The sequence below is a fragment of the Xiphophorus maculatus genome, chromosome 16, assembly GCF_002775205.1.
Source record: "Xiphophorus maculatus strain JP 163 A chromosome 16, X_maculatus-5.0-male, whole genome shotgun sequence".
Classification (NCBI taxonomy): Eukaryota; Metazoa; Chordata; class Actinopteri; order Cyprinodontiformes; family Poeciliidae; genus Xiphophorus; species Xiphophorus maculatus.
Genome location: NC_036458.1, coordinates 11154102 through 11179742, shown reverse-complemented (window position 1 = coordinate 11179742; position 25641 = coordinate 11154102). Strand labels below are relative to the sequence as shown.

Genomic DNA, 25641 nt, shown 5'->3' with positions numbered 1-25641 from the left:
CATCACTCCACAGCAGGTAAGCTCGCACATATGCTGAAAGTTTTAGATGCTGTGTGGTTGATGATGTGAACACCTTATTTTGCAACTTTGGAAAGCTTGTACTATGTACTTGATGCTATTTTTTGTCAAAAGATACAGCAGAAAAATATTGATGATATAAAGAACAAAGCATAATTGGTGTGGAAAAGTTTCAGCTCAAAACCACAGAAGGGAATCACACCATGACAAATACTGATTCTATAATCTTTGGAAAAATTTCCTTTTGTGGGGGATGTGCATCTATTAGGGAGTTAAGGATTGGATCTGACTGTTGAAACTGACATGTCTCATTTCTGTTTTCTAGATGGAGCAAACAGCTCACCTGTAAAAAGGAATCTCTGAAATAACAGCCATGTGCTTCAACCCGGGCTACCCGTGCGAATGTTTGACCAGCGGTAATTTATGTGAGCCCTGCAAGATGACAGCCAAGGACAGTGAGCTGGAAGAGGCACACCTCTCCAACAACATAAATGCAGCAGACTCAGCCATGGGTGTCACAGAGCCAGAGATGGACACCTCCTCAACTGAAGGTGCGCGGGACCGGGGCAGAAACTGGGGATGGATGTTGTCTGCGATCATTTGCCTCAACATCCTGATATTAGGTTGTGCCTTCGTTTGTGGGGGCACTTCGAGCAGTGTCAGTATCAACACCTCAGACCTGCAGATTTTCATTCTCTTTCTGTTCCTGCTCACCTCCATCTGGATGGTCTATTACACCATTTACAATTCCAGGACAGAAAACGCTGTCTTCAAGGATAGGCATGCAGGACCCATTTGGCTCAGAGGTACAGTGAACATTTTAACTGTTAAACAATTTATGTAAGGAGTATTTCTTGGACAGTTTAATCACTTTTCTCTACATGTTGCTTTGCTTTTAGCGGGACTTCTTCTGTTTGGAATCCTCAGTGTCATCATGGATGTCTTTAAGATCGCCAGCTATGTGGGTTACCTCCACTGTGACCCAGGTGTTAGCTCCAATGTTAAAGTTGTATTTCCCGTGATACAAATTGTCTTCGTTCTTGTGCAGGTAAAGAAATTGGTATTCTTAATGGTCTTCATTCCTGATGGTTAGAAAGTGTTACAATTTTTGTATTTTGCACTTGCAGACATACTTTCTGTGGATCCATTCAAGGGACTGTGTGCAGGTCCAAAAGAACCTTTCACGGTAGGTTGTTAGGGTATTTGCATGTTCTTAATTTGCTTATTTTCTGTCCCAGCACACATGAGACACTACCTGAGAAACAAAGAAACAAAACCTGTGCTTTTGCCTTTCCAACTACCATTTAAATATGGGGTGGAGATGAGTGTAGGACAGTGTCTCAGAAATGGGCTGCAATATAAATAATGGCCTTGATGTTAACTTAATTTACACTGTATGTAGAAAACAAGACAAATCTGTGTAGAATAAGAATATGGATTAATAGGTTTAAAATCCAAATAAGGTCTACATACAGTCTTGTGATTTGGCTGGTATTGGTTTATGTTCTACACTACAAGAAGCTCAATTAAGCCTGAGTAAAATCTATATAGGAGCCACATCCAGAGGAACTAAGGGTTTCAGCATTTATCTTACTTCAGACATTAACAAAAAACAGAACCACAAATTACTTTACTATTAATATTCTTGACTTTTACAGGCTCTTAAACATATGAGTTATTTGTTTTGTATATAAAAATATGAGAAAATAACTTTCACTTAAATATAAGAGCAGTTAAACCTCATTTTATTTGGTTTTTCTAAAAAAAAAAAAAAAATTCTTATCAATTGACTGCTTTGTTTTTGTTTAGCAGTAATTTTGCAACCTTTCTTCAGAAAGATTTGTTGTTTTTGATTTATAATAATTACCAGCAACGCACTAACCAGACTGTCCCCGGCTGATAGGACTAGCCTATTGATTCTAAATTTGACTGAACCTGATATCTATACTGTCACACATAAAAGAGAAAAGTGCTGTAGGTACCTTGATAAAGGCTGTGGTTTTGAATCAAACAGAAAAAAATGAAAGGATTGCAGTAAAAACCCCAATTATGCATAAAAATATTTAAGCATAGAATTTTTGTTAAATGCAAACAAAAGTGCATTTAAGTGCTCATTGTTGGTTGATGTTTTATTGACCAAAAATGGTCTTAGTTTAGATGCATTTATTAAATAGAAAATAATTAAGATTTTTCAGTGTTTGATCTGCAAACTGCTGATTATGCGCAATCAAGTGTGAACTAGAATAATGTGGGATGTGTCTCTGGAATATCTTTGTTAATTTTCCCTGTCTTTTTGATATTTTAGATGTGGGTTGATGCTTACCCTCTCCACAAATCTTGTTTTATGGATAGCTGAGGTCACTGAGGAGTCTCTTCATCAAACAATTTTTCCACATGCTTCGACCAATGTCACTAAACTCTCAAGAAGACAGATGTACATCTATAGAGGTAACCTAAGCAGATGAAAGCTGGTTTCGCAGTCATTAACAAATAAACAACATGACACTGTTGTATCTGATTGTGTGCTTTGTGGTATTACAGCCAGTTATGGGGAAGAAAAGTGTGAGTGCAGCCACAGTTCCTGCGACATCTTCAAGGAGGCCTATTACTACCTGTACCCCTTCAACATCGAGTATAGCCTCTTTGCCTCTGCCATGGCTTTCGTCATGTGGAAAAATGTGGGACGAGTAGCGTCACATAGCAACCACCACCACGTGAGATTCAGCCTCAAGGACGTATTCATTGGTCCTATTTTGGGGATCCTCCTCTTGGTTGCAGGCATCGCAACATTCATTGAGTATGAGATTGATATAAAAGCAAACTCAAATGAAGAGAGCCATGATGCAGCAGTGATGATGCACTTTGTTATGAATATTGTCACTGTCACATTGATGTCCGTCTGCACCGTCATCGGAAGTGCTATCTACAAGGTGGACCACAGGGAGCACATGTCAGAGAAGAACCCCACCCGCAGTCTGGATGTGGGGCTGCTAGTGGGAGCCTCGCTGGGGCAATTCATCATCAGCTATTTCTCCATCGTAGCCATGGTTGCAACTGGGGCCAAGGGCTACCTGAACAGGCTCAATTTGACATGGGGAATACTGATGGTGATCCAGCTTGGCCTGCAGAATTTTTTCATAATTGAGGGCCTGCACCGGGAGCCCTTTCATGAGGTGGAGGCTGACACAGTGGTTGAAAATCAGTATGTGGCGGAATCCAGCAAAGATGGAAGCAAAATTGAAAAAGTAGACCTGGACAATATGCCCAAACCTGATGTAGAAGCACGTGGCCACAGTTTGCCAGCGGAGCACAAACACAAACTCCTGTGGAAGAGGCGAGTGTTGAGAGAGGTCAGCGCATTCCTACTGCTGGGTAACATCCTTGTAAGTACCTTTTTTCTTCTTTTTCTCATTTTCACTGTGATCAGTTCTCTTAACACTAAGTCTCTTCTTTCTGTTTTTCACAGCTGTGGATCATGCCAGCCTTTGGTGCTCGTCCCCAGTTTGATCATGACAGCGAAACACAGTTCTATCAATCCAGCATGTGGTCTGCTATCGTGAACGTGGGTCTTCCTTTCGGCATCTTTTACCGAATGCACTCAGTTGCCAGTTTATTTGAAGTCTATTTAAACTCATAAATCAGCATCTTGCAATGAGTGCACAAAAAGCTGGATCTGGGCAATACTAAACTGTTTTGTACAGGATGTTCTTGATTAGTGCTTTTGTCAAAAAGGGACAATATTGACTATTTTCTAATGAAGTAGCATCAACATGTGACAGTGTAAATGTGTTTAAAATTTTATTCATATGAATATCTTGTATAGCTAATCTTGTAAAAGCTGATTTATTCTGTTAACTTCGTTTGCAAACAATAAAAAAAAAATTAAATTCAAACCATGATCATTATTATCATTATTTTGTTAAATTGTGATCATTATTATTAATTATTATTATTATTATTGCTGTTGTTATTTGCAGTAAACTTTACTGCCCATAGTCAAATACTCTTTGTCAGAGATAATGGTTTTGGGACAATTAGCATTTTCATTAAGTCTAAAGAGCACAACAGTACATAAATAAATGCAAATACGCAATACACCCATATTTAAAGACCTTAGTTTTAATTATTAAAAATATTATTCAATAGGTCTCTTCATATTTTATTTGAGCATGCCAAAAATAAAGCAGCTGATAAAGTACTCGATACCTCATTCACCGTAAAACCAATGGTTTCCCAAGGAACATACAGGTATCTGCCCCCCTGGTGGTACAAACCTGTCACTGGAATACCCAGCAAACCTGATTGACTCCCTTGGTCCCGAAACCTTTAAGTTCACAGTTTATATAATTACAACAGAAAGAAACACCAGCTAATAGAAGAATAACTAAAGAACAGACTAAGCAAAGAAATTATGGCAATCGATTTTAATCAAATATATCCTAACAATGGTGGCACAACTGTTCCATACATTTTTTTTTTTTTTTTTACTTTTGCATGGACTGTTTTTGGAAATTATACCTGGTGATGTTTAACACCAACACCCGATCTTATGTTTATAACAAGCGATTCCTGTTGATAAAACCATGGTGTGTAGATATTAGAATATTTAAATCAGGCAAAAATGATGGCCACCCTTTCTTCGGGTCCTTAGCACAAGAGTTTGTTTACATCCACGTCATCAGGAAACTCATTCGGTGTCAGAGATGCATCGACAGGTGATTTATTTAATAACACATTTTTTTGTCACATTTATGAGGTTATTGTTTGATTGAGCATTATGCGTCACATCTGTGTTAAGACTTAAAATAGACAAAAATACGTGTTGGGAGCTAGAAACAAGATTCTTGCTAATTTCATGTGGTTGTCTTCATGTTTTTAACGTTTAAAGGACTCTACAGAATCACCTCTTTTTGGTGAGGAGGACAACTTCAAGCTAAAACAGTCTAACATTAAGTAAGATTTTTTTTTAAATCTCTTTTGTCCACTCACAGCTTATAATGTGAGTGGACACATTATAAAGAAGAACAAAGACCAGAAGTAAGCTGGTGTTTAAATAAAATTCAAACGTGTTTTTCAGACATCCTTTGGCATCGTTCTTCCACCTTTTCTTCCGCACAAGTGCCATCTTGGTTTATTTACTGTGTGACGTTATCAGTAGTCGTTTTATTGTCTGCATGGTCACCATCATCCTCTTGCTTTCATGCGACTTCTGGACTGTAAAGGTGAGCGTGTCTGATTATTTTGAAAAAAAAAAAAAAAACAACAACAAAAGATCTACGTGTAGTAATTCTGCCTGAAACACTTGTTTGTTACTATCTAAACGGTTTATTGCTCGTTTAAATTTCATAATTTTGAATCAAATGTGTTTAGAATGTATCTGGCAGATTACTGGTTGGCCTTCGATGGTGGAATCAAGTGGATGAAGACGGAAGAAGCCACTGGATGTTTGAATCAAGAAAAGTAAGCACTTGTAAAAAAAAAAATTAATTCCTATTAGAAGTTTCAAAACACTATTCATCATTGGCATGAATGTCATATTAATGTTTTTAGCGACTTATGTAACCTCTCTTTTATTTCAGAGTGAAAATAAGACAACCAGAACTTATATGCTTCATATAATCATTGGTGTTTGAATTTAGGAGATATTTGGTATTTCACATATGAGTTGAACTTTACATACAAATGAAATAGGTTGACATCATAGCACAACCAAGTTTTACTGCAAAGACAAGCTAAACTAAAAACTGCTATTATTAGACAGACCTTAAGTTATATCTTTAACTTTAGTAAATTTTTGTTTTTTCCTTTTGCCCATCTCTTTCAAGTAATTTATATCACATTCTGTTTTTTATCATTTCATTTTGTTTTTTATTTGTTTTTCCTATGAAGCTCCACATGATTTTTTTTATCTAATTTCCAAACATACAATTTAAATAAATGTTCTTTCTCACTTTTGAACATCCATAAATGTCAGTGCAATTCCAGAAGATTAGCATGCTTTATCTTATTTCAAAAATTCATTTTAGTCTGTGTTTGGGACCTCTGTCCTGTTGAGACACATGGGGGTTTAAATTGTCCAATTTATCATTTAAAGGGCACTTGAGGAATTCAGAGGTAGTCCCCTTTACTCAAGGCACCGGTACCACTATGGCTGCCCCTACTGTGCTTGAGAGTTGGTGCATTTGATTGTGGTTTGAACTAAAGGACACTTAACTAAATATTATAGGGAGTGTATGTAATTATTTCAGCCTTAATATATAATTTTTGATCCAGTGTGGATGAGTTAAAATTCACATTAAATTCAAACTTGGGATCCATGTTTTTATTTTAGAGTCATGTCTGCTCGTAAGTCTCTGGCCAGTCATGTACCATGACTCTTATTATAGAATAAAATGCAAGTAACTCTTAGATTATTGTATTTATTAGGATTAAATAAAGTGTCGCCATCCTCTCTAAACAGTCTGATGATGTCAGCAAAATATCCGCTGCGGAGTCGCGGGTCTTCTGGCTTGGCCTTATTGTGTGCCCCATTTTCTGGGTCGTCTTTGTCTTCAGCACCATCTTTTCATTTAACATCAAATGGCTGGTGAGTTCAGTGCCTTATATATGTGTCAGATTCCTACCTGTATAAATTACTGCCATGTATGTGATTATTGTCTTTGTGACTTTGCACCTCAGGTTGTGGTTATAATGGGGCTGGTTTTGCAATGGGCTAACTTGTACGGTTATGTCAGATGCAAAGTGGGTGGAAAGTCCAGCCTGAGAAACATGGCAAAGTCCTACCTCAGTCGACAGGTTTTCAAACAGGTTTGTGAAGTGTCACGCTTACCTCTACTTTTAATATATTGTCAGGACACATTGTGACACTCATCTTTTTGTTTTTCTTCAAAAAGGCCATGAAGGAAACAACGAAAAGTTGAAACTGAATTGGAGTCATTCAGACACAAAGAGGTGGTGGGGCTCAGAACTCGATGGAGTTATTATATTTATACTTGAGAAGGTAGATGGTTATTTTCCTGTTTCTTTACATGTGATGATTCTAAGAAATTCAGTGTCTGATAGTAACAAAAGGTGAGTTTTTTTTAAACAAGTTGTGGACAAGTTAAAAAAGTTGTGGGCGTATAAAATGTTGGGGAAAGTTCACACATATAAAAAATCTCTGAAATTTTTGTTACTTTGACTGAGCTGTATTTTTTTGTCAGAAAGTTTGTTATTGTTTGTTATAAATTACACTATGGTATGTTTATGTGTAAAATGAAATAGACATTTACTAGCATCTTTGAGAAGATGTTGTGTGCATTAAAATAGATCATGAAAATTCTATTGCCTCCTCTGTTCTGAAACATTGTCCAAATATGTACTGATATCTTTGTGATGTAGAACATTTCAACTAAGTACTGTTAATATAATTGGAAAAACCTAATTTAGGACAAGAGTGACGAGAACACTACTTTGTCTCCAGGTGAATGTTTGGCCACAAGGTGGCAACAAACATTATGGTTTTATTGCCGGTACTTTAGGCTCAATATATCTGAATACAACTTTTAATATTCATGCAAAAAGTTCAATTTATATTTAAGACATCAATTTAATGACTTTTGTTATAAAATGCCACATTAATCCGCTGCGAATTATAAAAAGTATATTAAGTGAATTTTCACAATATCGTATAGATCAAAAAAATAGAGTATATATTTGTTTTATTTAAGAGAGAAAATAAAGAATAACACAAGAAATATATAGTTACATCTCAGATGTGGCTACACAATTATTAATGCATCTACTCCTCCATCTATTGTCTATACACACATATCCTAGTAAGGTTATATGGGTTCTTGTGCCTGTCTGCAGTGATTGTCAGCGAAAGGCGTGGTACATCCTTCACAAGTTCACCGGTTCTTGTGTGAGCATCACATAATAAACAACTTGCATGAAAACATTCACACCGAGAGTAACATTTATGTACATGATGAGGCCATTCAAGATACAACTTCATGCAGACATAGTGCAAGTCAGGATTTCTTCCCAGGACTATCTTCCTGCAAGACAACAGCACTAACAACTGCACCACTATGCACAAAACACCTTTCTAACACAAAACACCTGTTAATTACCATGTATCCACAAAGCCTTTACATTGATCCAAGAAGGTTTTAGCTGTGTTGCATCAAAAATATGCGAGATAGTAAATTAACTATTTTGTACAAGTCATGAACTGCAGTGATCTCTTAACTAATCCTAATCTGGATTCTTCAAAAATAATTAAGGTAATTACAGGCAAATAACTAATCTGTGTTTTTAGCAAACACCAATGAAAAGCCATTTATCAGCCATTTTTTTGATTAAAAAGAAAAATCTCTAAGCAATGTTTTTTCCACAACAGCTCATCTTTGACCCCTGATGTTTCTGTGTAAAGGCAAATACCCACTGTGTTCACAATATCCATGTCAGGATTTTCTGCTAACGTAATGCAGAAAAGCAAGTTTTTGGTTCTAGAAATGAAAGGTTAGAGATCAGATTTGACCCTTCTGAAACATATGAACATGCCCATCTGTTAAAGTTAAATAACATTTGAATATGTGAAACACAATCATCCATGCAGTAATTATCGTGGTAGTCTCTTCACCATTTTCTTAGGAAAATCCAGTTGGTGAATTTTTGTTTTGGACAAGCCATGAATTTGTTTGAACTTTGCATTCTGTTATTATTCTGTTATTGCATTTCTTGTTTGTGGTGAAGAATTGAGCTACACAAATAAACCTCCCTTGAATTGATTAGTTACATGATTTAAGAGTATATAAGTTTTTAGCTAAGAATTATATCATAAGGTTCGAATGCTATATCATAATAAATAAGAGGTCAAAACAATTAGTGATTGTCTTCTATGTTGCATTAGTTCCAAAACTGAAAATGATCAATGTTACATGTGTACTGTACCATAACATAAGTCATGGCAACAACATATCCAGAGCTACAGATAAGATACAACCAGAAAAAGATTCTGTCCAGTTTATCTGCAAGTTTCTGATGACTTTCCCTTTCTGTCTGTTTGGTGTCAACAGCCTCCATGAATCTGACTATCTTCCGGAGCATTTTAGAGTCCTCAGAAAGACCTTGCTGAACGACGCTGATGACACCTTTGTTCTCTGCAATGATCAAAATTACACAGAGTCGGTCACTCCATAAATTTTTTTTTTTAAACTCTTCACGATCAGTATCCTTGACAACAAAGCCTCACTTACCTGCATCCTCGTTTTCTTTGTTGTCTTCTGCATTTTGAGAAGCAGGATTTTTACTGAAGCAGGTGAAAAAAGCCAGCCCATCTTGAGACACCCTTGTCAAGAACATGGATACCAACATGCTGATCACCATCAGGACTTGGCAAACACAGAAATGGATTCCTGCGCAACATAAAGATGGTTGTAGTTATTTGTGCCGCTGATTTATATTTTACTTTTTTGGTCTCATCGGTTTGCACAGAACAAGTTGGTTTGTTTTTGTGTGCCCCATGACTCACGGATGACTGGGCTGCACTTGCTGTCTCCAGGAAGCACGGTGGTGAGAATGTTCAGAAACATGGTGAAGCTGAGCACCAAGGTAACCTTGAACGAGTTGCGCTCACCACCTTGCAGTGGCAGAGCACCGCTGACTATATCAGCCACCATGATCAAGATAGTGGGCAGGAGTAATGTGATGAATGGGTTGGTATATCTGATCCTTAGAGACACCTGAGGTGAGCACAAAAGACACAGGAACACAGGAACAAAGGGAAGAAACTACAGTCTGCATTGCATTGCTTTGATTAGGATGGGATTTGCTTTATTGTAGCGCTGTATGGTTTCTCTGAAAACTGCTTTTGTTCCCTTTTAGTAACTTTAAGTAAGACAACACTACTTAAACTCATCAGACTAAATTTCTACTACAGCAAGGGAGCTAGATTCAAGTTAGCTAGGTAGCTTACAAGCTTGTTTTTACTTAAATTGCTGCCAGGTACTTCTTGGTGACTTATTAAACCTGTTTAGAAAAAAAAACCTAAAGGCTGCTTTCCATTATATGAGTTTGCCAAACTCCACTAAGCTTTTTCTAATTTCATTTAAAACATATTTTTTACTAAAAAGTTTCAGGTTATGTTAACCACCTAAATGATCTAGCAGCTCTTCACTTGGATAAATGTATTTAGGTTCATGTTCCAGTTCACAGGTGGATATCAAATATATGTCAGATAAATCAATTTCATATCAATTTGATCATACAGTTAATTGGCTTTTATTTCTTTTTATGAACTTACATCAATAAAATTGCGATCCTCTCGCTTTTTTCCCAGCTTCACTTCTTCCGTTTGCCAGTCTCCATGGGAACTCTCTGCCAACTTCACTTGATCAACTTTTATGCTTATCCCACATTCTGCATTAGAGAAACTAGTATATTAGCAATTTCTTAATTTGTTGTAAGAAAGAAATCTGGAATATTGCCTTTTTAAAGCGGTGTAGAGACCAAGGCCTCGTTCCTTGTTTGGAATGATTTCCAATACCAACAACTAAAGTCACTGCAGAAATGTCGCTGGCTAAAATGGGGTTTGGGCAACATGGTACCACAAAGCTTCTTTCAGTTTATGATATGCAAAAAGTTCTGTTAACTATACATAAACAGATCAATATTATTAATCAAATTGTTTATAATGTACGGTGAATTAATAGGTATAATCCAGAGCAGTCTAGTGCATGCATTAGCCCATGTCCTTCTGTGAAAATGTAAGGATATGTAGTCAAAATAAAATGGTAGGAATGTGGTATCATGGCATCAGTGAATTTCTTACCATCTGGTGCTGTGGATTTAAGTCCAACGGGGCACACATCAAAAGCAAAAGGATAGTTGAACAGATTGATTCCACAATTCACTTCTGCAATTATGACCACATTGTGCCCCACTGTACCATTACTGTACACCACGAGATCAGGCGAATCATGCTCCATGGAGCTTTGCCTGCACATATGCCCAACAGAGACAGCAAGTGCTTCAGGTAAGATTGAACAGTTTCTTTTAAAAATGGGATGTTGTGCCACTCACCCATTTTCTATAGAGATATACGGGGTCCACACTTTATCTACTGGCAAAATGAGTTTGTCAAATGGATATACTGATGTGTTCCACGCCAGCTCTGGATCCACCCATGCCTGTATGTTAAAATAAAATACAGTCACTAAAATAAGATTTTGTTATATCTTTAATGTTTAATTTTTAACACATACAATTGTAACCTGCAGACGACTCATTAGATGTAGTTCCTTCATGTCCTGTTAAAATAAAAAAAGTTATGATACATTTTTACTTTACATGAGCTCTGGAAGAATCTTTAAACAAAGTAGAGAACAGTTTGTTCTTGCCTCTATGGAGTGTGTGAAAAAGAAATACTTACGACTGACAGCGTTTCGTACTCAATTAATGGAACTTCAACAAGTAAGGTGCAGTTCTCAGACTGAGGTGAAGATAAATATTGATTTCTAATTAACATTTGAGCCAGACATCTGCGAGTTGTGCACTTGATTTCAGCTTGTGAACATCCTAAAATAAGACGCATGTTCCAGCAAGTTTAGAAAGACTTCCTTTAATCTTTTAATCCGAAATTGAAATTTCCAAAATTTACTTACCAAAAATCAGCAAACTCAGCAGAAAGATTGCACTCTCCATCCTTTTCGTTTTTAGTCTAAATTCTTTTTATCTGAATAGTTAGAGTAACGACTGCACCTTTCATCCTTTAAATGTTCAGCTTGATGTGAGTCTTTAAGTAGATTTCTAAACAACAGTGGGCAGAACACTACTAGTGCAGACATAACTGACCCACAAAAGCTTTTCATTAAATCATTATAAGCTAATCGCTTTCGTGTTATTCAGTAAGACTGTGCAAACAGTAAAAGAGCAGGTGTGGTATTGCCCATTGTCTGTAGCTTCAGGAGAGCACATACAGCTTGTGTTTGACGTTATCATAGGCTGTGCTTCTTACTTATTACAACAAAAACGTGTCTGCAAAAGACGGGAGCAAGCTGAACGAGTCTGTAATTGAGAGGCAAGCTTGCATAAAAAATTATTATAAAAAACAGAACAAATATTTAAGACTGCAGTGATTAAGCTAAGGAGTGTCTTTTAAATACACTGCTTTGACAAGTAGATGATGAACTGTAGTTTTACCAAGAACTGTCTAGGCTATTTGAATTAATTAACTTTAACAATATGCAATTTTTGTTGCGTAATGTTGATTTTAAATTAAGCTGCCTAACATTTATTCTACTGATATGAAAAGATGTGGTTTGTGGTGTCCATATGTGATGCACAAATGGTATGACAAAAAAAGGGGAGAATAAAATCCCAGGAAGGGGATTGTTTGGTGTCGTTAACAGGCATGTGGGGTGCGCTTGGGCCTCTGTCGGCCAACATTTGCACCTGAACTATCTATTCCGTTGCTGCACAGTTGGTGAATGGATGTTGCAGTTTACTGGTGGGCCAAGAACCAGTTCCCACTGGTCTGTGGTCTGTTGAGATATTCTGCATATACATGTAGACACACGCCTACACATATGCTCAACATATAAATAGAGCCCCATAATTGCATGCACACACAAAAAGCATGCAGAAGCCAATTATTTCTGAATGGTAATAATGGAAACAGCAGCCTTGCCATTACCTTCTTGTGCAATTCAGCTTGAAAAAAAGTTATTGCTTCTAGTCATATGTCAGGGAAAATGTTAGCAATTGGGTAAAATTTGAAAACTCAACAGCCTCCAGGAAGCATTTGTTTCTCAGCAGCCAAGAGCCCCGACCCTCAGTAAGAAGCAAAGTGTAGTACAAGGGGCTAGTTTTTACCAGGTTATGGGAACAGTAGACACCCATAGTTTTAATAATATAATTTTTTTGTAAGTATTTTCATCTTTACGCCTTTTCCTTCCATGTTGCTTCTTTGTATAATGACTTAATATGCATAGTGATTTTCTAGTGCCTTGCCGCCGGGAAATTGTGGATTTTCTAGTGACACAATTTCAAATCAAATCCACAATTTTAGATTGCAAAACAACCATTTTTCCCATTGAGCCACAGTTGTCTCTGTATAATTGCCAAATACCGTTAATTTTTTTGTTTTAATGCATGCAGTTTATTGTCTGTTCAGTTCAATAAAGTTAATTAAGAAACAGGGACTAATATTCCTTTCTCTCTATTTTGTAAAGCAAGGCTGCTCAGAGATTGCAAACACACCGTACAGTAATCTGAAATCAGTTTTATTATTAAAAGTGGAAAGCCTTTGAATTTCCTTTCAAATTTGATACATGCTCTGATAGCATGCCTTATGAAAGATAATTGATTATTTTGGTAAATGTTTAATGGTTTGATTTCTTAATTTCAATGTTCTACACTGTACAGTGTAGAACATGACTTGGTTTGACATGGCACACACAGAAACCAAATGCAATATTTACATCTCACTGTTTTGGCTTATATTTAAAAATATACATATCTCTGTCAATGCTCTGTTTGATTGTGATCCTCTCAAATGCCAAAATATTTCCATGAACAATGTTAACCGGATTTTCATGGGACATTTTATGACTACTCTGTGACCAGATTGGACATAGTTTTTTTGTATTTTTTTTCTATGTAGTCTCCTCTGTAAAGATTTGTCAAATCTAATGATGTAGCAACAATTTTTTTGGCAAATCCCAAAGTACACAAAATAGAACTTTGTAATTGTTTATATTGATTTTCTTCTCTTTTAGTGTTCTTTATTGTTTTCTTCCTAAATAAAACCATGTTTTGTTTTTGTCTGTGTATCTAGTTGTATCCATTCATAATATAACCATTGTTTCTAAATGACTGGTATCACAGAATAGATAAGGTGTTCCTCTCAGTTATCTCTGAATGGATTGTCTCTTATCTGTTTTCACTCGTCATCTTACAAAACTAGTAGTTAATCAGATAGCTTAACTTCCAAATATGGATAACTGTGTCATACTCTAATCTTAAGCACACAACAAGGTTGTTTTGGTGTTGCTGACCTATTTTTTACAGCAACCTTAGATACACTCTATAACTGCTCTAAAGAGGAGTTCAAAGTTGACTCCCTTCACATTGGTTTTGGTGTGATCTTGTCTTATCGGAACTGCACTGTAGACCATTGGGACAAAGAAAATCCTTGTTCCCATGAAGGTATTTCTACCAGACTGAAGAAAGATTAACTTCCTGAGTAATGGATTGTGGAAGTTTTCAGGAAATTGCTTAAATATCATGCTGAAAATATCAATACAATTGCTTGTTTTTGTTATCTTTTGGAAATCTAGACAGATTTCCAAATCTGTCTAGATTTGGTGAACTTCACCATTTGGTGAAGTAGGACGTTATATTTTTATGTTATTTTATTTATTTAATTTTATTTTATGTTTTATTTTTTTTCTTGAGGAATCTCTAAAATATTCCATAGGTCATAAATACTTAGAGTTTCCAATGAGCTTTGAGGCGGAAATGATTGCAGTAATATCAGAAAAAAAATGGGACTTTGCCTCAGAACCAAGTCAGTCAAGCTTTACTACCATTTGAAGGTTATGCCCGCATGAAGCACACATTCTTTAATGCTCAGAGGAGCTTTTAGCCTTCGTGACACCAGATCCAGTCTGATTTCTACAAGGCAGGTAAGTTGATTTTTCAAGTCCTTCTTCTTTGTCTTGTCAGACCGATTTATTGAAAAATAACCACTTAAAAAAATATGGTAATATGTAATCCAATATTTTTTTACAACTTAAGTCAACAATTATAACAAATATGTATCATCCAGTTTTGGTGAGATATGTTTTAGTTATTAAAGGAGAAAACAGAATTGAAGTCATTAATGAAATGACTTTTTGGCTATATTAAATGCATTATTTAGAATTAAAGTGTTTTTTGTGGGGTCATGATTAAAACCTAAGCTTACTGTATTTCAATGTCACTTGGTGTTGTGATCTTGCTCTCAACCCCTGCCAAAAAATGGTAACTTAGACAATACACAATAAGTGTTAAATAATAGAAATTAAATCTGTATTTGAAAATAATCACAAGCTTAAGCAGAAACTCAGAAGAATTAATTCCTCCATGGTCAATTTGTCCCTGCTTAATTTTTTTTCTTTGACCTGAATGTCTTTATCCACTCTGGCGAAGAAGAAAAAATCTATTGACTGCGTATTTTACAATATTTTACAATATTTCTAATTGCAGCAGGAATTTCTATATTTTTTATAGACAATCTTGTGGGGTTTTTTTAACCTTAAGTACATACTTTGGTTACTCACCAACAGTAGGCAACCTTTTTTGACCTATGATAATGTCTGACTGACAGGAACACTGTTTTTACAACGCATAGAACTACTGTGCACAATATAAGAGACAAAATTTGCAATCCTTATTTCTTTAGTGGGACAACTAAACCATATGCAGTGTTACAATTAGAATGCATGATAGACCAGTCATCATAAACTGTGATTAACATTAGCCACATGTTCTCACCAGATTGAGCAAGGCAATAAACTCTCAGGTTGACTGACATGAAGAACATTCTTTATTTTTGATCAGTGAGAAGCTTTGAGATAATCCAGATAGCGAACATGTTATCAGTGAGCTGTCAGTAAAATAAAATGATAGAAATGTGCCAGCTTTTGTTCTGTGTGTTTCTGGAAAGGGGGACATGCAGTTAACGTTTGACATTTCAGGTAACATTCGGAGGTGAAAGCTATTAGAAGTGGTGACTGATCAATAATTTACCTTTAAAGGAACACAAACTGATTAATAAGTATACCAAACTGAGGTCAATTCTGCGTAATTGCCTAGGCTTGTAGTAAAGAAAACAAAACAAATAAATACTTTCTTTGAGCTTTTTCCTACACTTTTAAGGAAATGTCAAATCCCCCCTTTTTGCTCTTGGTTACATTTGGAAGACTACAGACTGAAATAAAATATAAAAGAGGTAATCTCAACAGATTAAAAATTAGGGTTTATTTAAGTTCAAAACTGTTTGTAGGCCTTTGAGTTTTGTCCAAGTTAAGCTTTTTAGCAGATTGAGTCTGACTATTGAAAGCTTTGATGTAGAAATTAGTTTAGAGCCAACTCAATGTTGCAAGATGCCAGAAAACCTAAATTACTAAACCTCCACCACCATGCTTGACAGCTGTCATTATCATTTAGGATGGTTGATTCTGTGTTTAGCACTGTGTTGTTTCATCACTTTTAGAAGTGTTCACACTTGACAATGATCGCTAAAGTGTGGTCTAATGTGCTTAATAATTTGTTTTCGTCATCAAGGTGCATTCACTTGCCATCACAGAAATCCACAATCAGAAACTGTTAGAGGAAAGGTTAAGGAATAAAACATGTTTCTATGTGGAACACAGTAAAAAGGAAAGGAAATTTTTTGAGATCTTATTGAGGACAAAACAAAGGGAAGGAACTAATGGCTGATATGGAAAACTACCCATAAAACACCTCTGGAAATAGCAGCATAAAGTTATTGTTCTGTTCAGTTTAAAGGGCATAAAGATAACACCCTGTGGCTCTAATTTAGTAGTAGACCAGTGTATAATGACATTTTTTATGTAAAACTGAAAACGAAACAAATCTTTTTAGAGTGTAGGATGTTATAAATACATTCTATTTGATTATATAAATAATAGTAGAAAAAACAGCCATGCTTTACAGAGGGAAATTATATGAGGACATTGTAGTAACGCCACAATCTAAAATAATACAATCCTAATATTTACTTCCATCATATCTTTTTATTTCCATAGGAGACTGAAAGGCACTCACTACCAACATGAGCACTGAAAGCGAAGAGCATATCATTGACATCAATAACACCTCAGTTCATACGCTGAGCAAGAAAAATGGAAAGGAAAGAAGGCGGCTCCGCTACATGCAGAAAGATGGCCGGTTCCAGGTGGCATTCCAGAAGCCCCCTGGAGACTGGAGCCCATATTTACTGGACATTTTCACCACCCTCATAGAGATTCGCTGGAGGATGATGTTCCTTCTCTTTTCCCTTTCTTATATTCTGTCCTGGATCTTCTTCGGTCTCTGCTATTGGCTCATTGCCTATATACATGGCGACACTCAGAGTTCAGATAACAATCCTTGCATGGAGAACGTGCGTGGCTTTACTGGAGCATTCCTGTTCTCAATGGAGACCCAGGCAACTATTGGTTATGGAAGTAGGGGAATGACTGAGAATTGCATTGGGGCCATTATTGTGGTTACCATCCATAATCTATTTAGCTGCTTTCTCGACACTATTATTATTGGCATCATTGTGGTTAAAATGGCATCAGCCCGAAGGAGGTCTCAGGCAGTGCGTTTCAGCAGCTCAGCAGTGGTCAACCTGCAGAATAGGGTGCTGTGTCTGTCATGGCGTCTCGGAGACTTCAGGGGTAACCACATTCTGGAGGGAGTCGTCAAGGCCCATCTTGTCCGGCATGTGAAGAAGCGAGGTTCTGTTGTGATGCTGTACCAGGATTTGGACCTCGAGAACCCACATGTCGTTCTCGTCACCCCCACAACAATTGTTCACAAGCTAAAACCAGGAAGTCCCCTTTACAGAATAGGTCCAGATGACTTGAAGAGGAAGAAATTTGAACTGCTCATCTCCTTCACCTACACCGGGGACTCCACAGGGCTGCTCCATCAGACACGTACGTCCTACACTTCTGCAGACATCCGCTGGGGTCAGCGTTTCCACGATATACTGAAAGTGGGGAAGAGACACTACAAGGTGGACTATGCTATGTTCAATGAAACCACCTGGGTGCCAGTGCCCAGGCTCTGTGCAGAGGCTTATGAAAGAGGGAGTGGACACCCTAATGAGCGCAATTCACTCTTACCATCATTTACAGTAAACAGCCACATCTACTGGGCCACCACTAACAGCCCCGAAGAGGTAGTGATGCAAACATCTTTGTAATCAAACAAATGCATGTACATATGACGAACTATTTTACTGTGCGTACTAAATATGAAATGTGAAACCATTTGAATGTCTATGTATATACATTTTCATCCAAATCTTATAATATATTGATTTATGGCTTGTAGGCAATAAGTTGTGTGTTTGGCTAACAAATGGAAATTTAATAGAGCTTCTATTTGTCACTTAAAATTGCATTTCTTTACATTACACAACATAAAATAATTATGTTTTCTATGTGAATATCCCAAAAGAGCAGACATAGAATTGTCCCGTTGTGAGTGGGGAAGTTAAGGAATTTGTATCATATTTACACAGTACAAAAATATATCATTTTAATCTGTCATAATTTACAGTGACTTCTATCACATGCATATGTTCTGATATAAACCATTCCACTGTAGCTGGTTGTTTTTTTTAAAACTTCAAAGAAACACTGAAATCAACAGGGTCATGAGATATTAATGAGGGTAAATCTTGTGACATTTCCAGTTAATTTGTTTCTATGATTTCATTAGAAAAATCAATAAATAAAAATAAAATAAACATTTTGACACAACAAAATGACACTGTATTTTAACATATTCTTATTTTGGGATACAGTAGTTAAGTATGTGGCATATTTAAATGCCCCTAACCAACTAACATAATCATCCTAAATTGATAATACTATTAATAAGAATGAAATAAAAAATAATGATGTAAATCTTTATATACCGTACAAAACCTGCTCTTGCCCAGGGACCATGTATGAAATTAGAATAGAATAGAATTACTTTATTCATCCCAGCAGGGAAATTATTTCAAAGAAACACTGCTCTGAATTAATTCAGTGCTCTGAATTAAATTAAGAGCACAAAGGCTCCGTTTTCATGTGTATTCGTATTAGATTTTTTATTTGTCTGCCGTCACATTCAGGGTAAATTGCTGACAGGCGGTTCTTTATGAAGCACTTGACAGAGCAACTTTTTTACGGCTGAACAGCGCCTACATGTGTTACATGTGTTCATATATTGTATATGATTACTTTGGCTAGTAAATTACTATTTTTTAACTCTGTTCATGTTGGTGTGTTTTAGAAAACGGATGTAAAATAGTGATTTAGAACTTATTTCTTAGTATGTCTGAATTAACCACTTTTCCCTGAATGTCAAACAAAACTAAATGAAACTGCTAGACCCTCGAAAAGACGCTCCTGGTTCCCATTGGCTGTGTCTGCTCAGGGGGCGGGGTTTTTGGAGACACGTGTTTTACAAAGTCTTGTCTTCGGAACCACAACTATCTGCTTCAGTGTCGCTGGAGAGGGTTATGGCTGGGTTCAAAGCTGCTCACGGGAAACCAGGAGACGATAACAAACCGGACAAAATATTAAGAAGGCGGAGGAGAGCAAATCTGTCGCAGCTCGGAGTTATAACAGCGAAAGAAGATCCAGTTTGCGCTCCAAGATCCAACAGGTAGGTGATGCGTCTGATTTTGGAAATGTTCTATTTCATTTATTAATTGCACATATGAATGAGATTTGGTGACTTATTTCACCAATAGAAAAGTTCCGTTTGAATGACAGCAACGACTGAAAACATACATAATTTTATGATTGTGCAAATAATTTATTTCTATACTTTTCAAAGATCAATGGCATGAGTGCACTGTGAAATATCTTGAAATTGCTTGTAGCTACTTTTATGACCATGTTTATTAAAAATGGCAAAATATAAATCAATAAGATGTCATATATATATTTTTAAATCGGAAATTGCACGCATCATTTCACATATTAAAGAAAAGCTGAAAATCTTTAATTTAACGATATCTTTAGCTAAATAATTGACATAGTTATTGATCTACGAAACAAAACAGAGCCGCTTTATATAACCACTTTCCATCTGCCTCAGTAGTTGGCTCCATCCGATAGCAAATGCAAAACAAACAATCACAGACTGTGATGACTCCGCGGGTCTTCATTTGTCACCATGTAACAAATGACAGCAATAAGTGACATGATGCAGAGCGGACAAGAAGCAAACAGTTCTTCTGGCAAAGAGCTGATGACTGAGGGGACTAAGTTTTTAAAGTCAGAGATTTGTTTTCCGAACACAGAAAAACCGGAAATGTTATGCTTGTACACATTAATAGAATATGGTGTGCGTCCCCACATCAATTTGTTACTGTATGTAGGTTGACACAATAATGACTTTTGCGTTTTATTTTCATTTAATGTTTATAGGAAACATAGCCCTTAAAAAATCTAAGTCCACGTATATTTCCACGTATTTCCAGTCAATCCTGATGTGAAATCATTAACTGAGAAAAATATATGCTAATAATAGGAAAACTGATTCTTCGTATTGTATGCACAGAACATTGAAAAAAAGAGACATATATCTGCCCATTTTTTTGAGTTTAAAAAATAGCCAAATAAACACCCAAAAGTAAAAAGTGGAGCTGGAGTAGCTTTGGAACTAGCAGAGCAGGTTGCATGTCCATTGCAATTTGTAGCCTGTGGTGTTGTATTTTAATGGGTCTCTCATCCACTGTGTCAATACCTTTTCTGTTTTTGCTGTCCTTGATGCTCTGTTTCACAAAGTGCAAGGTTACTGGTTAAGTAATAATGCTTTTTTAAATGGGCAATTAAAATAGCTAGTACAATAAAATAGATATTTTAGTATTTAATTTCATTGTGGTATACACTGCAGTGTATAATCTGTAACTTCTTTATAGCATTTAAGTACACTGAACAAACTTTTTTGCAAAAAGCTGCACGATAAGGATACATTTAAGTCCACGTGTATTGTTTATACTTTTTATCTTCTTTGCATCTACTGTAACAATACTGTTAATTTGAAGCATGCAATCCAGTTTTCAGACAGCATGTTATAATATGATTTTGTTTTTGTCTTTATATTTCATAGCCCCTGTCACTGATGAGACTCAAAGCAAGTGTCAGAGAGGAGTGAACTACCCTCACCGACGGTGCACAGCACTGCCAGAGAAGAACATCTTCTCCACAGGCCCAAGTCCTGCTGGCCACATTTCCTGCCCTAGATTGACCCCCAGAGAACTCAAAACTGTTTCTCCAACGCTTCTACCAAAAACTGAGACTGTTTTCCAAAGCAGAACTGGCCCAGCCCCCACAATTGGAAGTGATGGGGAGCCTGCGTAGCCACCGTTACAGCATCGTGTCCTCAGAGGAAGATGGCATGAAGTTAGCATCCATCGCCGTTCCAAATGGCTACGGGAATGGCAACGTAAACAAAGGACACATGGAGCAGCAGCGTCAGAGCCGCTTTGTAAGCAAGGACGGCCACTGCAATGTGCAGTTTATCAATATGAGCGAAAAAGGCCAGCGCTACCTGGCAGATATCTTCACCACCTGCGTGGACATCCGCTGGCGCTGGATGTTTGTCATATTCTGTCTGTCTTTCCTCTTGTCATGGTTGTTTTTTGGACTTGTCTTCTGGGTCGTGGCACTGGTTTATGGGGACTTGGAGAATGAGACTCAATTATGTGTTTCCAATGTGGACAGCTTCACTGCAGCCTTTTTGTTTTCAGTCGAGACCCAAACCACAATTGGGTATGGTTACCGCTATGTGACGGAGGAATGTCCCATTGCTGTTTTCATGGTGGTGTTCCAAAGCATTGTGGGCTGCATTATTGATGCTTTTATCATTGGTGCCGTCATGGCCAAGATGGCAAAGCCCAAGAAGAGGAATGAGACTCTTGTGTTCAGCCACTATGCTGCGGTAGCAATGAGGGACGGTAAGCTATGCCTGATGTGGAGGGTTGGAAACCTGAGGAAAAGTCACTTGGTAGAGGCTCACGTTAGGGCGCAGCTCCTCAAGTCCCGCACCACAGTGGAGGGAGAGTTCATTCCTCTGGATCAGGTAGACATTGACGTCGGCTTTGACAGTGGGATCGACAGAATCTTCCTTGTATCTCCGATCACCATCGTGCATGAGATTGATGAGGACAGCCCATTCTACGAGATGAACAAGCAGGAGCTGGAGACCTCAGAGTTTGAGATTGTTGTGATTCTCGAGGGTATGGTGGAGGCCACTGCCATGACAACTCAGTGTCGGAGCTCCTACGTGGCCAGCGAGATCCTCTGGGGCCACCGCTTTGAGCCAGTGCTCTTTGAAGAAAAGAACTACTACAAAGTAGACTACTCAAGATTTGACAACACCTACGAGGTGCCCAGCACTCCCACTTGTAGTGCTAGGGAGCTGGCTGAGAAGAAATCGAATTCTTCCAGCCTGAGGAACTCGTTTTGCTACGAGAACGAAGTGGCTCTGGAGAAAGTTGAGATGGAGGATGAGTTAGAGGAGGACAATAGCAGGTTGATGAGGGACGCTGAAGTTAGTGGTCTTGAGGATACAAGTGCAGATTTGGTTTCAAACTCAGAATGCAACCTGGACTCTTTGCCTTTAGAAGCAAGACCTTTCACAGCAGAATCAGAGATATAACTGCACGGGCTTGAACTCTAAATAGGCTTGAACTCTATTCTGGTTGGTGTTTTTAATAATTGCATGGCAGTTTGTTAGAAACCAGGGTTTAAAAGTCTCTGTGCAGAAGCACAGTGTGCACTTAAAACCAAATATAAACTTCTTATATAATTTATGGAGTCACTGTTTGCATGGGTTGTGTTATAAAATGGGTTACATGTAACACACACAGTGCAGTATGTTCTCTTAACAGGATATAAATTTGAATATTTTATTAAAAAGCTATTTTCCATTTGATTAATTACATATTCCTTGTTTGCACATGTGCAAAGAAACATCCTGAACTTAATATTTTTTTGTTGTTTTCTAAGTGTCACACAGGATTAAAATAAAAGTTTTGAAAATAGTACTCAAACTTGTTTTAAAGGTTAAAATTACCAACACAATAAATGGGTCTATGATTGTTAATGAGCTGGTCTCTTAGCAAAAACTTTCAGTCTTCTTAAATGTGCTGGTTTAATGGTCAAATAGAAAAAAATGTATGATTTGCACAAATTCTGAGTACACTACTCTCCTCAGCCTATCATCTTGTCCATGTGGAGAATCTTTTGCAACGTGTGCCTTAACAAAAGTTCTGGTCTACAGGAACTCAGCTGATTTCACTCTGATTGAGCACACACTGCATTAGATCTCACAGAGCACAGACACGTGAAGATGTGATTTTTTTTTAAATTTATTTTATTTTATTTTTGCAGATTGCTGCCACTTCTTGCAGGTTTTTGTGTTTTAATGTGCAATACTGTCAGGTGTCAGGAAGAGACATGAGGCCCGATCACGAGCCAAGGCGATGAATGTCAAAGCTAAGTGCTGCTAAGTTACATATTGTATAGACAGAAATCTCAGAGCCAAACTGTATTAGTGTTATTGTTTTCAAATTGCAGATTGCACATTAGTGTTTTATCTAGCTGTAGACAAGCATGATTATGTGGAGTGTGTTCTTTAAAGCTTCAATGCACTTCTTTTTCCGCAACAGAAACTTCTTCCTCCAAAGAAAAGCAGAAATGGCTTTACTACTCAAAGTTAGGTATGTACGTACATGCTATACGTTAAATATAAAACCTAATGTCTTTCCTCAACTAGCAATGGTTGATTAATGAAGGATTGATTGAACAGATTATTACCACAGTTTACTCTATATAAACATAATTTTTGACGTGAGATATGCAGAATCCAGATACATTCTAGTTACACTGCTTTCCAAATGTATTCATACCTTATGAATACTTTATTCATATTTTGTCCTGTTACGGTTTTGCGCCAATATTTAAAGTATTAACTGGATTTGTAATTTAAAGACCAACACAAGTGGTGCATTGTGTTGTGTTTAATTTAATTAAAATTAAAGTTTTGTTTTAGCAGATGCATATGCTTTGATTCAAAAGACAAAAATGTAACTGAAAAGCTACATTTTAGTGTTGTCTGACTAGAGCACCTTCATCCACATGTGACGCATAGATGAAGACTCAGCAAACCCACCAAAAAGAGCTGCAGATACTCATTTGAGCTGTGAAAGCTGATTCCCTCCTATTTCACAGTTATTAACTTCTTTGTGTTGGTTTTCAATATAAAGTCCAGATGAAACACACTCAGTTCTGTGGTTTCAAGCTGTGGAAACGTTTAAGCGGTATTAATGCTTTTGCAATGCAGTGTAAGTCGTCTCAGTCCTGGTGAGGTCATGGCTGAAAAGATGTTTGCTTTGGATGGTTAACAATCATCAATGTTAACTGATATTGCAGTCATAGTTTAAAAAAAAGAACACCCTGCAGGGATCAAATTTACTCATTTTAGTCTTACAGAAGGTTTAGTTTTAGTCATCATTGTAAGAATTAAAATTGTGGATGCCAGACCACTGTAGTGTTTCTGTTTTAGGTTTTTATTTTTCTACTGTCTTCCCACTTTCCTGCAGAACCCAGACTGTACAGCTTTTTTAAAAAAAAAAAAAATCTTTTGTAAATTATATTGCACTGTATAGTGATAATGCAGATAAAACTATTTATGTCCTTGTTTTTTCAATAAAACACTAAAACAAATTCATTATGACGTTGATGCATTAATAAAACTTGGCTGAATTTTGGTACTGTGTGTGAAGCTTTGATCAATAACTGTTTCTCCAGGTTTTCTGTTTTGTTTTCCAGATATTTTTTTTTTCTCTTTGACTGAAATTGTTGACGGCTGTTTTTTGAATGTGGAGCTGAGGTCCAAATTCCACAGTCTGTCTGTCAGGGCTCAAAACCATCATTTTCTATAACTCAGCAAAACTGACTCGGTCCGGTTCTGCGAAAGCCTGCTGTGCTACATCAGCTTACTCTACTGGAAGTCATTTTCAGTGACAGGAATGGAAAGAACTCCTCATTCACTCCTCTTAGCCCCTTTCAATAAACTGTAGAAAATCTATGTATTCTGCAAGTGTCCTGAAGAAAGGTGTGTAGGGTCAGTTGTTCAAATTCACCCTAATTTATTTGGTACCAAATTTCAAAAATTTCCAGAGATTATCAGAAATTATAGATTTTAGATAGTGATGTGTCTGCAGTAGAAGTGTATCACGTTGCATAACAAGCAAACGTTCCAGTGGGGAGACACAGTCAACCTCCAGCTCTCCTAAATAAGTATTACTACGCATAAAAATATGTTAATCCATGCATTCGGTCAATACCGTTGTATTAGAGATGAAGCCGTGTTTGAAAAATGACACAACTGTCTGAGAATTTACTCACTTTCCATTCAGTGCTGCACTCTGCCTTCACAGACTGACACAATGCAGCAACTGATTGATCAGACACATCCGCAGTGAGGCAGCATGCCTATTGGATTTGTTTCTACACAGGAAGTGCTCGACGCCTGTGGGTTTTTTCCACATTAGCCAATGAAAACGCCACAAAGCAGGAGTTTGGTTTAAAAAAAAAAAAAAAAAAGCAAGAGTTTTCTGATTTTTTTCCTCCATTTGAGACTTTTTAGACTGAGACGAGAATGGAAAATATAAAGAAAAGAAAAATATAAAGAAAACTTGTATAGTTCTTAATTTTCTGGCAATGAAGGCATTAATGTAAAATTTTCTCCATAAGTTTTTTTTTTTTAGCAATACCTCCTTGAAATGTAATGTGCAGCATTTGAATGAGTGACGCTGTGACTTGCCGGTCTGTTCAGGGTGCTCTGAAA

At 37.0% G+C, this 25641-nt stretch overlaps 5 protein-coding genes across 6 annotated transcripts; 4 read left to right on the top strand and 1 right to left on the bottom strand.

Moving 5' to 3' along the window:
* The first annotated feature begins 350 nt into the window (after positions 1-350).
* On the top strand, positions 351-3902 carry otop2 (otopetrin 2). Its single transcript, XM_014469690.2, has 6 exons — positions 351-824; positions 918-1066; positions 1146-1204; positions 2324-2466; positions 2560-3401; positions 3485-3902. Exons 1-6 carry the CDS (start codon positions 392-394, stop codon positions 3653-3655), a joined length of 1797 nt encoding a protein of 598 aa, XP_014325176.2. The 5' UTR covers positions 351-391; the 3' UTR covers positions 3656-3902.
* Positions 3903-4675: 773 nt separating this feature from the next.
* Positions 4676-9167, top strand: LOC102218275 (Golgi apparatus membrane protein TVP23 homolog B-like). Of its 2 annotated transcripts, XR_002754189.1 has the most exons (8): positions 4676-4733; positions 4907-4971; positions 5096-5240; positions 5389-5478; positions 6479-6604; positions 6697-6825; positions 6912-7018; positions 9081-9167. XR_002754189.1 is itself a non-coding variant. In XM_005801522.3 (7 exons), the coding sequence occupies exons 1-7, from the start codon at positions 4722-4724 to the stop codon at positions 6936-6938; spliced, it is 594 nt and encodes a 197-aa protein (XP_005801579.1). In that variant the 5' UTR covers positions 4676-4721; the 3' UTR covers positions 6939-7339. The 2 variants fall into 2 exon arrangements, 1 of the variants encoding a protein (XP_005801579.1); XM_005801522.3 differs by lacking the exon at positions 9081-9167 and having other exon boundaries at positions 6912-7339.
* LOC106699698 (zinc-activated ligand-gated ion channel-like) lies at positions 7702-12290 on the bottom strand. Its single transcript, XM_014469684.2, has 9 exons — positions 11667-12290; positions 11435-11580; positions 11268-11312; positions 11086-11192; positions 10835-11001; positions 10307-10422; positions 9536-9746; positions 9261-9419; positions 7702-9164 (listed from the first exon to the last, which is right to left on the bottom strand). Exons 1-9 carry the CDS (start codon positions 11704-11706, stop codon positions 8911-8913), a joined length of 1245 nt encoding a protein of 414 aa, XP_014325170.1. The 5' UTR covers positions 11707-12290; the 3' UTR covers positions 7702-8910.
* A 1891-nt stretch (positions 12291-14181) lies between these two features.
* On the top strand, positions 14182-19038 carry LOC102218533 (inward rectifier potassium channel 16-like). Its single transcript, XM_005801523.2, has 2 exons — positions 14182-14690; positions 16818-19038. Exon 2 carries the CDS (start codon positions 16844-16846, stop codon positions 17981-17983), a length of 1140 nt encoding a protein of 379 aa, XP_005801580.1. The 5' UTR covers positions 14182-14690; positions 16818-16843; the 3' UTR covers positions 17984-19038.
* Positions 19039-19123: 85 nt separating this feature from the next.
* LOC102218784 (inward rectifier potassium channel 2-like) lies at positions 19124-24515 on the top strand. Its single transcript, XM_023349686.1, has 2 exons — positions 19124-19440; positions 20896-24515. Exon 2 carries the CDS (start codon positions 21130-21132, stop codon positions 22444-22446), a length of 1317 nt encoding a protein of 438 aa, XP_023205454.1. The 5' UTR covers positions 19124-19440; positions 20896-21129; the 3' UTR covers positions 22447-24515.
* Positions 24516-25641: the final 1126 nt, after the last annotated feature.

Coding starts and splice junctions, on each gene's coding strand:
- LOC102218784 (XM_023349686.1), top strand. CDS start 21,130: ATGGGGAGCCTGCGTAGCCACCGTTACAGCATCGTGTCCTCAGAGGAA.
- otop2 (XM_014469690.2), top strand. CDS start 392: ATGTGCTTCAACCCGGGCTACCCGTGCGAATGTTTGACCAGCGGTAAT. Junction 1,205..2,323: donor GTCCAAAAGAACCTTTCACG/GTAGGTTGTTAG, acceptor TTGATATTTTAG/ATGTGGGTTGATGCTTACCC. Junction 2,467..2,559: donor ACAGATGTACATCTATAGAG/GTAACCTAAGCA, acceptor GTGGTATTACAG/CCAGTTATGGGGAAGAAAAG.
- LOC102218533 (XM_005801523.2), top strand. CDS start 16,844: ATGAGCACTGAAAGCGAAGAGCATATCATTGACATCAATAACACCTCA.
- LOC106699698 (XM_014469684.2), bottom strand. CDS start 11,706: ATGGAGAGTGCAATCTTTCTGCTGAGTTTGCTGATTTTTG. Junction 11,581..11,666: donor GCTGAGTTTGCTGATTTTTG/GTAAGTAAATTT, acceptor GTCTTATTTTAG/GATGTTCACAAGCTGAAATC. Junction 11,193..11,267: donor GTCGTCTGCAGGTTACAATT/GTATGTGTTAAA, acceptor TTTAACATACAG/GCATGGGTGGATCCAGAGCT.
- LOC102218275 (XM_005801522.3), top strand. Junction 4,972..5,095: donor CTAAAACAGTCTAACATTAA/GTAAGATTTTTT, acceptor CGTGTTTTTCAG/ACATCCTTTGGCATCGTTCT. Junction 5,479..6,478: donor GGATGTTTGAATCAAGAAAA/GTAAGCACTTGT, acceptor CTCTCTAAACAG/TCTGATGATGTCAGCAAAAT.